The sequence below is a fragment of the Tarenaya hassleriana genome, unplaced genomic scaffold (assembly GCF_000463585.1).
Source record: "Tarenaya hassleriana unplaced genomic scaffold, ASM46358v1 Cleome11, whole genome shotgun sequence".
In the NCBI taxonomy this organism is placed as follows: domain Eukaryota; kingdom Viridiplantae; phylum Streptophyta; class Magnoliopsida; order Brassicales; family Cleomaceae; genus Tarenaya; species Tarenaya hassleriana.
Genome location: NW_010961290.1, coordinates 1,647,878 through 1,660,108, shown reverse-complemented (window position 1 = coordinate 1,660,108; position 12,231 = coordinate 1,647,878). Strand labels below are relative to the sequence as shown.

The 12,231-nt window shown below is 39.5% G+C and overlaps 3 protein-coding genes and 1 pseudogene across 3 annotated transcripts; 2 read left to right on the top strand and 2 right to left on the bottom strand.

Annotated features, from left to right (window-relative positions):
* Positions 1–22: 22 nt before the first annotated feature.
* On the bottom strand, positions 23–2,578 carry LOC104805443 (probable polygalacturonase At1g80170). Its single transcript, XM_010530011.2, has 9 exons — positions 2,435–2,578; positions 1,792–1,929; positions 1,514–1,687; positions 1,346–1,366; positions 1,033–1,240; positions 844–925; positions 606–714; positions 401–514; positions 23–306 (listed from the first exon to the last, which is right to left on the bottom strand). Exons 1-9 carry the CDS (start codon positions 2,573–2,575, stop codon positions 40–42), a joined length of 1,254 nt encoding a protein of 417 aa, XP_010528313.2. The 5' UTR covers positions 2,576–2,578; the 3' UTR covers positions 23–39.
* A 709-nt stretch (positions 2,579–3,287) lies between these two features.
* LOC104805442 lies at positions 3,288–4,197 on the top strand. The gene has a single exon (XM_010530010.2). The coding sequence runs from the start codon at positions 3,302–3,304 to the stop codon at positions 4,058–4,060; it is 759 nt and encodes a 252-aa protein (XP_010528312.1). The 5' UTR covers positions 3,288–3,301; the 3' UTR covers positions 4,061–4,197.
* A 299-nt stretch (positions 4,198–4,496) lies between these two features.
* Positions 4,497–8,083, top strand: LOC104805441 (uncharacterized protein YtfP). Its single transcript, XM_010530009.1, has 16 exons — positions 4,497–4,765; positions 4,867–4,998; positions 5,070–5,129; positions 5,282–5,395; positions 5,485–5,572; positions 5,659–5,804; positions 5,949–6,050; positions 6,285–6,356; positions 6,475–6,574; positions 6,688–6,770; positions 6,901–6,978; positions 7,074–7,172; positions 7,301–7,351; positions 7,453–7,509; positions 7,765–7,806; positions 7,902–8,083. The coding sequence occupies exons 1-16, from the start codon at positions 4,634–4,636 to the stop codon at positions 7,977–7,979; spliced, it is 1,434 nt and encodes a 477-aa protein (XP_010528311.1). The 5' UTR covers positions 4,497–4,633; the 3' UTR covers positions 7,980–8,083.
* A 68-nt stretch (positions 8,084–8,151) lies between these two features.
* LOC104805440 lies at positions 8,152–10,246 on the bottom strand (annotated as a pseudogene).
* Positions 10,247–12,231: the final 1,985 nt, after the last annotated feature.

Sequence of the window (12,231 nt, the reverse complement as noted above, 5' to 3'; positions counted from 1 at the left end):
ACAAAATAAATAAATAATAATAATAAAAACGGCTTTGGGCTAATGCCTCTCGGCACGGAGACAAGGCACTCGTGGCCTCACGATACCATTAGATAACCCTCTAGCGTTTATGCACTCTGATAAAGAGCCATGATCGTCACGAGACGATCTGTCATTCTCCTTACGTGTCGTGTATAAGTTAATGTCGGACATGTATATGTTTCTGCACGGCACCGTTTCGCTGCACAGCAACTGCACCGAGGCCTTCTCGTCCGATGTCCCGTGTATGTGTCTGTACGTGATGTCGCTTATTCTCACTGCCGACGTCTGCGTATACATTCGCATCAACAATATGCGTTAGTTATAACCCCTAATCTCTAAATATTCTTATAAGGTATATGTATAGATAATATATACTCACATGGTTTTTGCAGTGGGAATGAGGGCAATAATATTGGTCGATGATGATGGGCCGACTTGATTCGTGAAACGTAATGTGTTCAAAAACAACATTTCGAACGTGCCCTTTTCCTCCCTAAACCAAAAAAAAAAAAATCATAAATATATTTGATAATTACAAGGGGCTAGGTATATATGCATAGAAAATCGACGGTGTGCCTACGTACCTGCCATGTCTTGATCCTAACTCCATTAGTTGTGCTTCTGAAAGTCGAGTCTCGGACATAAACAGATTCAACTGCTTCTTTGTTTCCATTTCGCCCTAGGCTCCCGATGCTAATTTTGTGCAAATGAAAACAAATTAGTGTATATATATAAGTTAAATTGGGTAATGATCTTAATTATATATATATATATATATATATATAACAAATTGTGAAATGATAGTAAGATACAAGTAAAGACCTTATTCCATGTCCCGGACCACATGAGATTTTGCTAATGTTAACGTGCTTCGATCCATCACCTATAGAAATACAATCATCACCTGCATATATAACATAGTTTAATAACATTTTAGAATAGACTTAATTAACTTTATTATTAGCTCAAAAAAAACTAAAGGGGGTGCAAAATCATATAAGATCTACCTACCTGTTTGGATAACTGAATCGGAGATGAACACGTTTTGAGAGCGTTGGAGGTGAATCCCGTCGGTGTTAGGGCTATCACCGTCTGCAGTTATGGTGATATCCTTGACGTAAACCCACCTCGAGCTCTCGAACGACATTTGGAAATTCGGACTGTCCTTGACGTTTACGTTACTTACATGCACATTATTCGAATGCGCTATAATGATGCCCTATACATATATATAAAGATCAATTCAATTTTCAGAAAAACGATCATGAACGTTATATCGATGCATAAAGATGATTATTCGTCAATGTGTTGGGTTTTACAATACCCTTGGTCTTCTCTGGCAGGCCTGTGGATGAATCCCGCGGATAAACACAAAGGGAAAATGTTAGGGACTTAGATGAACAAAATAGAAACGTACGGGGCATTTCTTGGAAAAAAGATAGAATAAGAGGGACAACAGAAGATTATGAGTAAATTACAAAAAGGGGCTTACAATTTTATCATGTTTGCAATTGAGAGACCACCATTTTCGTCCTTGGCCATCAAGAGTGCCACGACCGTCGATATAAAGTCCATTGAGATGGCCAAATCCAATCCACTTGTCGCATTTATGATTTTCGCATCTCCATTTATGCGGAAGCTTCGGAGCAGTGAGGTCTCCATCTATCTGTAAAACATTATCGATTATATATTGTACACAATTAAATATATAATCAATTAAATACAACGTGTGTGTATAAAACACAGATATTTTAGAAATTAATTAAATACCCGGAAAAAGATCTTCTTGGATTTACAAGGGCCATTGAACTCTATGGGTTGTAGAAGAAAAGTTTTTCCTCGGGGAATTTCCATGGTTGATTTCGATCCCATGTAATTGCATGTGTGTTCCCAAGCATCCATGAAGGCCTAAACACACATTGACATTGTTGCATGTTCACGTCATACATACATACATACATACATACATACATACATACATACATACATACATACATACATACATACATACATACATACATACATACATACATACATACATACATACATACATACATACATACATACATACATACATACATACATACATACATACATACATACATACATACATACATACATACATATATACATGCATGCATGCATACATACGTACGTACATACATACAGCTAAGGGAGCGTTGTGCCAAGACAAAACTCAAACTATATCAAATTCGTTCATTGTGAACTATAAACCCTAAAACATAGTTAGACTAATTTTCCAAATTCCATTAAATACTTCAAAAATAGCTCGATTTGTTTAAATTGTCACATCAAAATCCAAACTAATACATATATTTCCATTTTATATTCGTATTTCACTTTCAGTAATTCAAAATTTGTTAAAGGGAATAAGATGAATAATCGATCAAACCTTGGTATCGTCGTGGATTCCATCACCGACTGCTCCATGATGAAGAACATTGAAACTGTTTTTACGAACAGAACGTGATTGAACAAAGAGAAAATTTTGGAGACCAATAAGAAAAAATATCACGAACAAGAAGCTTCTCATGTTTTTTTTTGTCGTCTTTGGATACAAAATTTCCAAGAGTGTAAAATCATTTAAATCTTATATAGGGTTTGTTAAGATTTACGAGCTTGATTTGAGATGAATTTTGATATAATTAAGCTTAAATAAACAAATAACGATATATGTATTAATTATGATAATATCTCAAAGGTTTATCCAGTTATTTGTATATTATCATGTTAAAATTATATTAAATTATTGTTTTAGAAGATAAAATTAACAAACTCTATTTAATCAAGTGATGACCAGAAATTCAAACAAGGTGTACTTCGGTACTTAAGTTTTTTTTTAATGTATAATAATTTACATATTTACCAGAAAAGTCGCGTATAAGGTTTGATTACGAATATACTCTACATCTTCTATCATATACACCGTAGAATACAAAGAGTTATAACAATAATTTGGAGCAAAATAAAATAAAATACAATAAAGGGCATCTGAGCATATCAACTCTCAAACAAACCTGAAGATCTCACATGATCTTCTTTATCTTCTTTATCCCTTGACCCCCAAACAAACATTCCATCGTCACGTAGAGATCAGGAAAAATAAAAGATTCCATTTCTTCCTCTCCGTCTCCGGAGAAATGGACAGCGGTAGCCCCAAAGATGCCTGCTTGGATCTCTCTTTGTCCCTTGCTCCGGCAAGACGAGCCTCCGCTCCCGCTTTACCATCCATACAACCGGTGACCGACCGCCTCTCCCAATGCCACCGGCTAACGTCCATCAATTCACTTCCCGGCCCATCACTAACCCTTGGAACGTGGCCACAGCGGCTCAGCCGTCATATCCGCCGCCGGTGGTCCCGTCCGATCCCCGTATATCTTATCCGGTGATCATCGCCCCTCAGCTTGCACCCCAGCCGGTGATCGTTCCTGCAACCAGACGTGGGCCGGGACGTCCGGCTGGGACCGGGGCTCATCAGATGCGTCGTAGATCAACCCATGCGGCTGCAGCTGTGCCGGAGGAAGTAGCCGGGGACAAGGAGATTGTGACGGCGCCATACCAGTGGGCCACCACAAGCCCGTTCACGGTGCACAGCTTGAGCGACTTGATATCCAAGAAAATAAACGTGATATCGGGGCAAGTCCAATGCAAACGGTGCGAGAAGATAGTCACTGTGGAATACAATCTCAAGGAAAAGTTTGTAGAAATTTCCAGGTACATAGCTGAGAACAAGGAGGAATTACGTGACCGAGCACCGAGCTTGTGGATGAATCCTCGGCTTCCGACTTGCGAGACCTGCGAAACTGGGATGAAACCGGTGATAAGTCAGAAGAAAGAGGATATAAATTGGCTGTTTCTGCTGTTAGGGCAAATGCTGGGATGCTGTACATTGGAACAACTCAAGTATTTCTGCTATAAGACCCAGAATCATCGGACCGGGGCTAAAGATCGAGTCTTGTATCTCACGTATCTCACTCTGTGTAACCAGCTCGATCCGGCCGGAACCTTCAGTCGGTGAGATGTCTCGTGGTTATTTGGGATTTCGATGGCGTCTTTTTAGGGTTTATGAGGATTCAGCGTTTTAGGGTTTGTGTGGATGAGCGTCTTGCCGTCGTTACTTTTGTTAGATGCCTGATTCAACAATGTTAGCCTTAACCTACATACATGTATGTGCTTTACTTGTGAGAATTGATGCTTGTTATTGAGTTGATTCAATGCATAGTTGTTTTATTTATCAATTAGATATAACATAAGGTTCATGATATTTTAATAAATATCCACATGACAGTTATCATATTTAAATAAATATATACTGCTTTTTATAATAAATAAAATTTTATGGTGGCGAGAGCTCTTCCATTTTATGGTGGCCAAGAGAACCAGCAAATTAATATAATACTGTTTCCTTTATTTCGTACGACACCGTTTCGCATGTCTCTCTGAACTCTTCGTTTGGTGGCTTAGGCTATCTTTTGCCCCTTTTTACGCTACAATCGAAACTCCACGCAAAATATCTGCACTCTTGAGGTTTGGACCTAAACTCTAGGATCAAACAATCGGGGGGAAAAAAAGTTGCGGACTTGGGTATCCAATGAGCTTAAACCTATCGAATTCTCTTGGGGTTTCTCTGGAAACCGCATGTTGCCCCAAAACGAATGGAGCTTTCAGTTTGAGATCCAGAAGTAGAGTATTTGCTATCACTGCCATAACCAGCTTCACCGAGGTATAGGGTTTCTGAACTTTTCTGTAAAGTTCAATTCTTTTCTTTCTTTATTTCTTGGAATCTTGTTTCTGTAATTCTTGAGTTTTTGGTGAAATGAGTAGGGGAGGGAGGAAGATGAACTCTTGGTGGTTGTCGGTGGTGGAGCAGCTGGGATTTATGGAGCAATTAGGGCTAAATCTGTTGCTCCTTCTTTAAATGTTTTGGTCATTGAGAAAGGGAAATTTCTGTCAAAGGTTGGTCTTTGTGAATCTTTGGTTTTGTTCATGTTTATGTAATAAATCCCAATACTATTATTTGTCTACAGGTGAAGATTTCCGGTGGTGGTCGGTGCAATGTGACCAATGGGCATTTCAATGACAATGTGGTGAGCAGTTTTAAGAACGGAAAACGAAAAAGATTGAAACTTTAAGCTTATCATATGCCTCTGCACCCTGGAGTTGATTGATTCAACTGGATTTCTCTTGATTCTTTTCCAGTTCGTCGGTAACTTTTGCATTATATCGAATTTGAGTGTAGAGATTGGCAGAGAATTACCCTCGAGGTAATAAGGAGCTCAGAGGTTCTTTCTTCAACACACATTGTCCAGCTGATACCATGTCCTGGTTTTCTGAGCATGGAGTTCCCCTGAAGGTTGAGGTTTTGTAACATGTGATTGATATTGTTCAGATCAAAATTCCTTTTTGAATTGTCATATTTTCCCTGATTTTCGTCTCCCTCAGATTGAAGAAGATGGGAGAGTATTTCCCGTGAGCGATAATTCATCTTCCATAGTCGATTGCCTCTTGTCTGAAGCAAGGGTTAGGGGAGGTATGTATCTCTCTGCTGGATCACATGGAGCTCGGATATATATTTTTCCATAATCTTAACCATGGTTCATTCAATGCTCATTGCAGTTCGCCTGGAGAGTGGAAAAGCTGTACCAGCTACCTCCGTTAGAGACGACGGAAAGTTCCTTCTCAAAGTTTTGAATCGTGGAGCTGATGCTCCTGAACACGTTGAAACGACCTATCTTCTTGTTGCTACTGGAAGTAGCCAGCAGGTTATATACACTAAGGAAGAAACCATTTGAACCTATTATTATTTCGGGTGTTTCATTTTGAGGGTTCTCATTATAGAGGAATAGATTTCTGTCGATTATTTTCTGTAATGTATACTGATGCTTTCAAGGTTTATCGTGTGATAGGGTTACTCCTTGGCTGCTCACCTTGGTCATTCCATCGTAGACCCTGTACCGAGCTTATTCACTTTCAAAGTCAATGACCCCCTTTTGGTTGAACTAGCAGGGGTAATTTGTCTGTGCGGATCGGGAATTCACATAGTTTTAAAGCTTGTAGAGTCCCTTTTGCTGTAATTTTGCATGATAACTTTGATGGGCTTGATCTTGCTATCATAATCTGGCTAAAACAGGATTTGCTGTTGGTTTTGCTCGAACGATGATGCTTCACTTTCTAGGCATTGCTTTAGATAGTCTGTCTCGGCTTGCAACTCTTATTGAAGTTATTTTTGTTTCTTTTCATAGGTTAGTTTCTCTAAAGTCCAAGCCAAGCTCAAATTAGAAGTTGCAGGCTCGAATGTGCCGAGCCTCACGCAGGCATGTATTTACCTTTTGGTCCTTTTCTCCTCATTTTCTACATACTTCCGCCATTCTTATCACCGTATGTGTCGTCCAGATGTATGTTCTATATGTGAAGGATTTGCTTTCTTTCTAGGTCGGTCCTATGCTAATTACGCATTGGGGACTTAGTGGACCTGTTATTCTTCGTCTCTCTGCGTGGGGGGCCCGACACCTCTTCAATACAGATTACAAAGGTGATAGTCTCTTACCCGCGGAAAGAACTCGTCATCACCATTTTTTTTTTGGTCCAATAAATTAATCTTTGATACTTCAAATCTCGGATCAGGTTGATACTGTTTGGCTACAGGGCTGCTTATTGTGGACTTCATGCCCGATTTCAACGTGGAAGATGTGAAATCCATTATCCGCCAACACAAGCAGCAGTTTCCAGTAACAGCCGACACTTTTGTTGCCTCTTCGATAAGATTTTCTCGAATGTTCTTTCATCGATGCAGAAGATGTGAAATCCATTATCTTCTCATTTATCTGGTTAAAAAGGATTGAGCATTCTTCGATGCAGAAGCAAAAGGTTTGCAACTCATATCCTCCACAGTTGGGTCTGGTGAAGAGGTTCTGGAGATATATACTGTCTCGAGAGGTTTCAACGAGATTTTCTCGAATGTTCTTTCATCGATTCCATGCATTCAAAAACTTCTTTTTTACGCGTATTCTTTGATTTCTCGGCATATTCAGGGTTTTGACGGAGATACGGTGTGGGCATCGTTGTCAAATAACTCGTTGAGCTGCATTTCGCGGCTGCTAAAACATTGTGCATTTCAAGTCACTGGAAAGGTACTCATCAAATATCCTAAACCCTAAAAAAAACCCTCTTGAAACCACCATTTTCAGGGATTGTCATGCCATTCGTGATGATGATGATGATAATAGTGGTAATGATGATAATGAGTTTTCTCTTCAAGGGTCAATACAAAGACGAATTTGTAACAGCTGGGGGAGTACCGTTGTCCGAGGTACCTTATGAGACGGAGCATATCTATTTCGATCGGTTTTGATGCTCTGTTTTCCTGTCCTGACCTGGAATCTGACTTTGAGTTGCTCTCTCTGTTTCAAGATCTCTTTGAAGACGATGGAGAGCAAGTTGGTTCCCAACCTTTTCTTTGCAGGAGAGGTATGACTTGTTAGCATGTTTATGCATCATTGCATACATGGGTGAATGCATGTGTTGTATACACATGTGTAGATATATATGTCAATGCTACTTGATTCACATCTGCACATGCGCCTTACATTCACACATGCATATAATATCTTTGTTTCTGATATACATCATCGACATTTATAATATATACACACGTACACCACGAGCATCATCATGTATGTATACATGCATGCAACATCATATGTTTGGTGCATGGGTTTTCAGGTACTAAACATAGATGGAGTAACTGGGGGCTTCAATTTCCAGGTGAATTAGTTACATTTCTAGTTAATTGGGCCATATATATATATATATATATAAGAAAAAATATGAAATCATGTTGTGGTATTGTTTTTGTACAGAATGCTTGGTCCGGTGGATATATTGCAGGAACCCGCATAGGTAAATTAGCGACGACCAGCAATGTTTTCGTGGGATGAAATTTTCACGTGTATGTAATTGTATTGTATGCCACATTTTCATTTAATTCAGCGTTAAGTAATACAAGTTTCTAACAAACATAAATATCGATATTTATTTGATCGATTCACCTTTTGTATATATAAATTATAGCCAATGAGTTCAAACAAGATATAAATTTGATCCCAAACATTGAATAGAAATATAACCAATCGGTTCAAATGTTTAGGTGAACATAAAGTTATGAAAACAAGTATAAGAACAGATGAACCGACCAGTGTCGTCAAGTGTCTTCATAATCAAGGAGGCCTTGCAACGAGATTTACATACGCGGCAGTAAGGTCGAGAGATGCCACTGTTTGCCACCACTTGGACTTTATGTTTCCATTCATCATACTTGTGCGTGAATACGCTTCCCGCCGCGTGACCAGAGAAAAGGTCTCCAAGCACGCAATGGATGTGCAGAGTGGTGCAACAACGATCGCACGTGTAGAACCATCTCTTTGGGTCTACTTCTTCCTCGCAGATATCACACCAGTATCGACCCTTTGGATCTGCATCTTCCCCGTAGCATTGGAAGAGGCAACACTGCGCAACCGTAGTCCAAATAGAATTCACAATCATCCCGAATGCATTTGAAGCCTCTACGACGTGATCCGCCGCAAGCCTCACAACACTTCTCTAAGTAACTATCAAAGTATAAGGGATGGGGATGACTATCATGTTTTAAGGGCTCCGTAATAGAGATGCATCCTACATCTACCGCATAGTCATCCATCATCATAGTGTACCTGAAACCGGTAGAGCGTCGGCCACAAGCATAACATCTAAAAGAATCTTGAAAGTACGTGTCACCGCCCACCAGAGTAAGTTTATCCGAGAAGAGCGGATGTCGCTTTGTCCGAGGAAGATTGGCGCATGTTTCGTGAAGAACGTAATCGCATTGCGTACAGCCGTAGAACGGGCCAGAATATACAGGACGAATGCATGCTCTGCACTCTATCACTCCTTCCTCGCGGGCCTTGTTGTTGAGCATGAGGTTGTGTTCTTCGTGAGTGAAATGGTTTATCAAGTTGACGCCTATCACTCTGAACGGATCCATATCTTCGATCTCTTCAGGTTTCCTTGTGAGCTCCCTCCCGTCCCACACATCGTGTCGAGTTGCACAATCGGAATGAGCAACAAAGTCAGGGCATGACTTACAATTACAAATATAGCCTCCATAGGGCCAATCGACCTTTTGGTGACACACTGCGCAGTCATGGTGGGAAAACCCAGGACCCAGAAGATAGGTGCGAGAGATGCGGTGATCGTGACGGTTGATGTTGATGAGAAGAGGTAAGTTGAAACATCTTCTGTGGATCATGAAATTGCATCGAAGGCAGACATAGGGACTCCGATCGCCCTTCTTCCCGCATGCATTGCAGGTGAAGGAGAGGTGTCGGGGAATGAGGGCGAGTTCATGCTCGTGGGTTTTAGGGCTCATATGAGTCAGCGGCGGCGGATTTCTTACGCACTTCAGGTCCAAGCTGTAGTTACAGACGGAACAATGATAGAGCCGTCCTTTCTCAAACTCGTCACCGCAAAGGCAGCACTTGCCATTAGATGCGTAAAGAGGTGCGCCGTCCTTGAGGAGTTGGAGAGGGTGGCTTGGGTGGGAAGGGTGGTTCATATCTGGTGAGAGGCTGACACATCGGAAGTGGCAGAGAAAGTCGCATTGTTTACATGCATAGCCATAATAGTCGTTCCACTGACCACATACATGACAGGCGAACCTCACCTTCCCTTCCTGCATGAGGAAGGTGAGCGAATGCTCGTGAGCCTCCGGCTTTTGGACAATATGAGAGGGTGGATTTTTCGAACAACTTGTGTGCAGCCACAAGTCACACGTAGAGCATCCATAGCCCACTCTCCTCACGCGTAGATCGCATAAACGACATCGTTTGTGATCCGGAAGGCTGAGGAGGTTGAGAGGATGTTGGGGATGACAAGAGTTGTTGATCTCAAAAGGCAACTCCGCACATCCCTTGTGGATGAAGAAATTTCCATAGCACTCTGAACAACGGTAGCCGTCCTCCGTGTAACCTGGTTGACCACACTCGTAGCACCAGCTACCAAACCCGCTCGAACGGTGCAGAGGATGTTCGTGGAAAGGTGAATTTACCTCTTCCATGGCCCATGCCTGGAACTGAGTGATTTCTGACGATACCACAAGTTGAACCTCCATGCCTTTAGATGTCAAACTATTAAAAAACAAAGAAGGAGAAACCAGATCTCTCTCTCTTGAAGCCTAATGCTCGACATATGATATCTCGTCTTCTTCTTCTTTTTTTCATTTAAAATATATATATTTTTTAATTTAGCCAAATTCATCTCAAAATATCATTAAATGCCTCGTTACCCTCATCTTAATTTGTATCTTTTTTTAAAAAAAAAATTTCTCTATTATATTTTACGGAATTAGAAATTCAAAACAAACAACTGGCAATAATAATAATAACAAAAAAACCATGGCGATTTCAATTTACTTTTGTCTTTGATTGTTTATTTTATTAAATGTTGATCTGACTGCGTGGACGAATGCTGTCCGTCAAAGAATATAGCTGTCTCGCACAAATGTATTTATAATAATATAATTGACAGGATTAAGTGATGAAATAATAAATACAATAGTAACTTTTTTTTTTGTCATTGTGCTAATTGAGTCTACAAGTGGCATTAAGCGCATTCACAATTAATGACAATCATTTAGAGTATAAATTAATTATTCTCTCTTTGCTTAATTATAAACAAAAATTGTGAGCTGGCTCGCTCGTATGTTACTTTTCAAAACAGCCCAGACTCTTATCTTTATTTGTTTTTTTTTATTTTCCCACTCAAAGAGTATAGTTAATTAATTATGTGTGAAACCATAATAACAAATATGAAAATGAACCAACTTCTTTCATTTATTTATTTATATTTCATGGTATATCAACGATTATAACAACTATCAATAAATAAAAACCACGACACAGTCACATTTGCAATTGCAATTTATTTTTGCCTCCAAATCGTCTCATGGAGATGAGTGGAATCATGGAGATGAGTGGAATCTGTGTCTTTCAAGTAGGGCCGGACATTTTTATCTGACATCCGCGGATTTTCGGATACTCTATCTCGCGATTATCCGGAAACTCATTACTCGTGAGATAATGAGATAGAGATCGGGTCGGGGCATTATCTGTTTTACCTTCAATGTGCTAAAAGGACTTCTCCACCTACCCTCTTTTCTTTTAAAAAAAAAATTCACTTCTAAAATACCATCTCAAATATAGTTTTACTAAAATACCCTTACAATATTAATTTATATTTATTTTTTAATTAAAATCTACATTCTCTCTCCTAAAATCTAGGTTTTCTCTCTCCGTCGATTTCTCTCTCCCGCTTCTCTCTCCAAGCTTTCTCTCTCCTCATTGGTTTCTCTCTCCTCTGTAATTGACTTTTTTCTCTTCAAAATCCGATAAAATCAGAACAAAATTTGTGTAAAATCACACAGAAAATTGGGAATAGATAAACTACGATCAAAATCCCAATATTTTTCATGAAGATTGATGGTTCTTATACTTTTTTCATGTATTTTTTGTTGTTTGCTAAGTTTTGTCGTTTTAGTATGTATAGTCATAATTTAAGTATTTTTAGAGTATCTTCGAGTCACAGATCACACAAGTTATTTGGCATAATGGTTAGAATGAACATATGAGTCACAAAGATTATTATAAGCATCGTTCACAGGTCACAACAATCATACGTGTCATAATAGACATGGGTTATGGGTCACATGGGTCACAAGTCATTAGATAATAGTTTACATGGATCATAAAAGTCACAAGGTCACATGGATCACACGGTCACAGGGTCACATGGTCACAGGGTCACATGATCACACAGTCACATTGTCACACGGTAACATTCTCAGAATATTCAGATTGTTAATAATGGTCACATGGATATATGTGACAAACACATTCATATTTATCTACGGGATAAGATAAGTGGAATGCGAGACGCACTTTATACATATTTATTACAATGAACATTCAAATGGATTTAGAGAAGTTACGAGTACTGAATGTGATGGGGACCATGATGATGATGATGGTGGTAATGATTGGGATCTTGAAGTAGTAGAACACATGCAATCACACAGTCGCAACAATTCAAAAGGTTGGTAAAACCAATATTATACCAGACTTATGTTCTCCATATTATATGCGGGAGACATAACATCTT

Bases quoted from the DNA above. Each gene is read 5' to 3' on its own strand.
- LOC104805443 (XM_010530011.2), bottom strand. From the start codon at position 2,575: ATGAGAAGCTTCTTGTTCGTGATATTTTTTCTTATTGGTCTCCAAAAT. The intron at 1,688-1,791 runs GTATTTAATTAA...AATGTTTTACAG, and splicing joins CCAAGAAGATCTTTTTCCGG to ATAGATGGAGACCTCACTGC. The intron at 1,241-1,345 runs GTATTGTAAAAC...ATATATGTATAG, and splicing joins CCTGCCAGAGAAGACCAAGG to GGCATCATTATAGCGCATTC.
- LOC104805442 (XM_010530010.2), top strand. From the start codon at position 3,302: ATGCCACCGGCTAACGTCCATCAATTCACTTCCCGGCCCATCACTAAC.
- LOC104805441 (XM_010530009.1), top strand. From the start codon at position 4,634: ATGAGCTTAAACCTATCGAATTCTCTTGGGGTTTCTCTGGAAACCGCA. The intron at 5,130-5,281 runs GTGAGCAGTTTT...ATTTGAGTGTAG, and splicing joins GGCATTTCAATGACAATGTG to AGATTGGCAGAGAATTACCC. The intron at 7,510-7,764 runs GTATGACTTGTT...ATGGGTTTTCAG, and splicing joins ACCTTTTCTTTGCAGGAGAG to GTACTAAACATAGATGGAGT.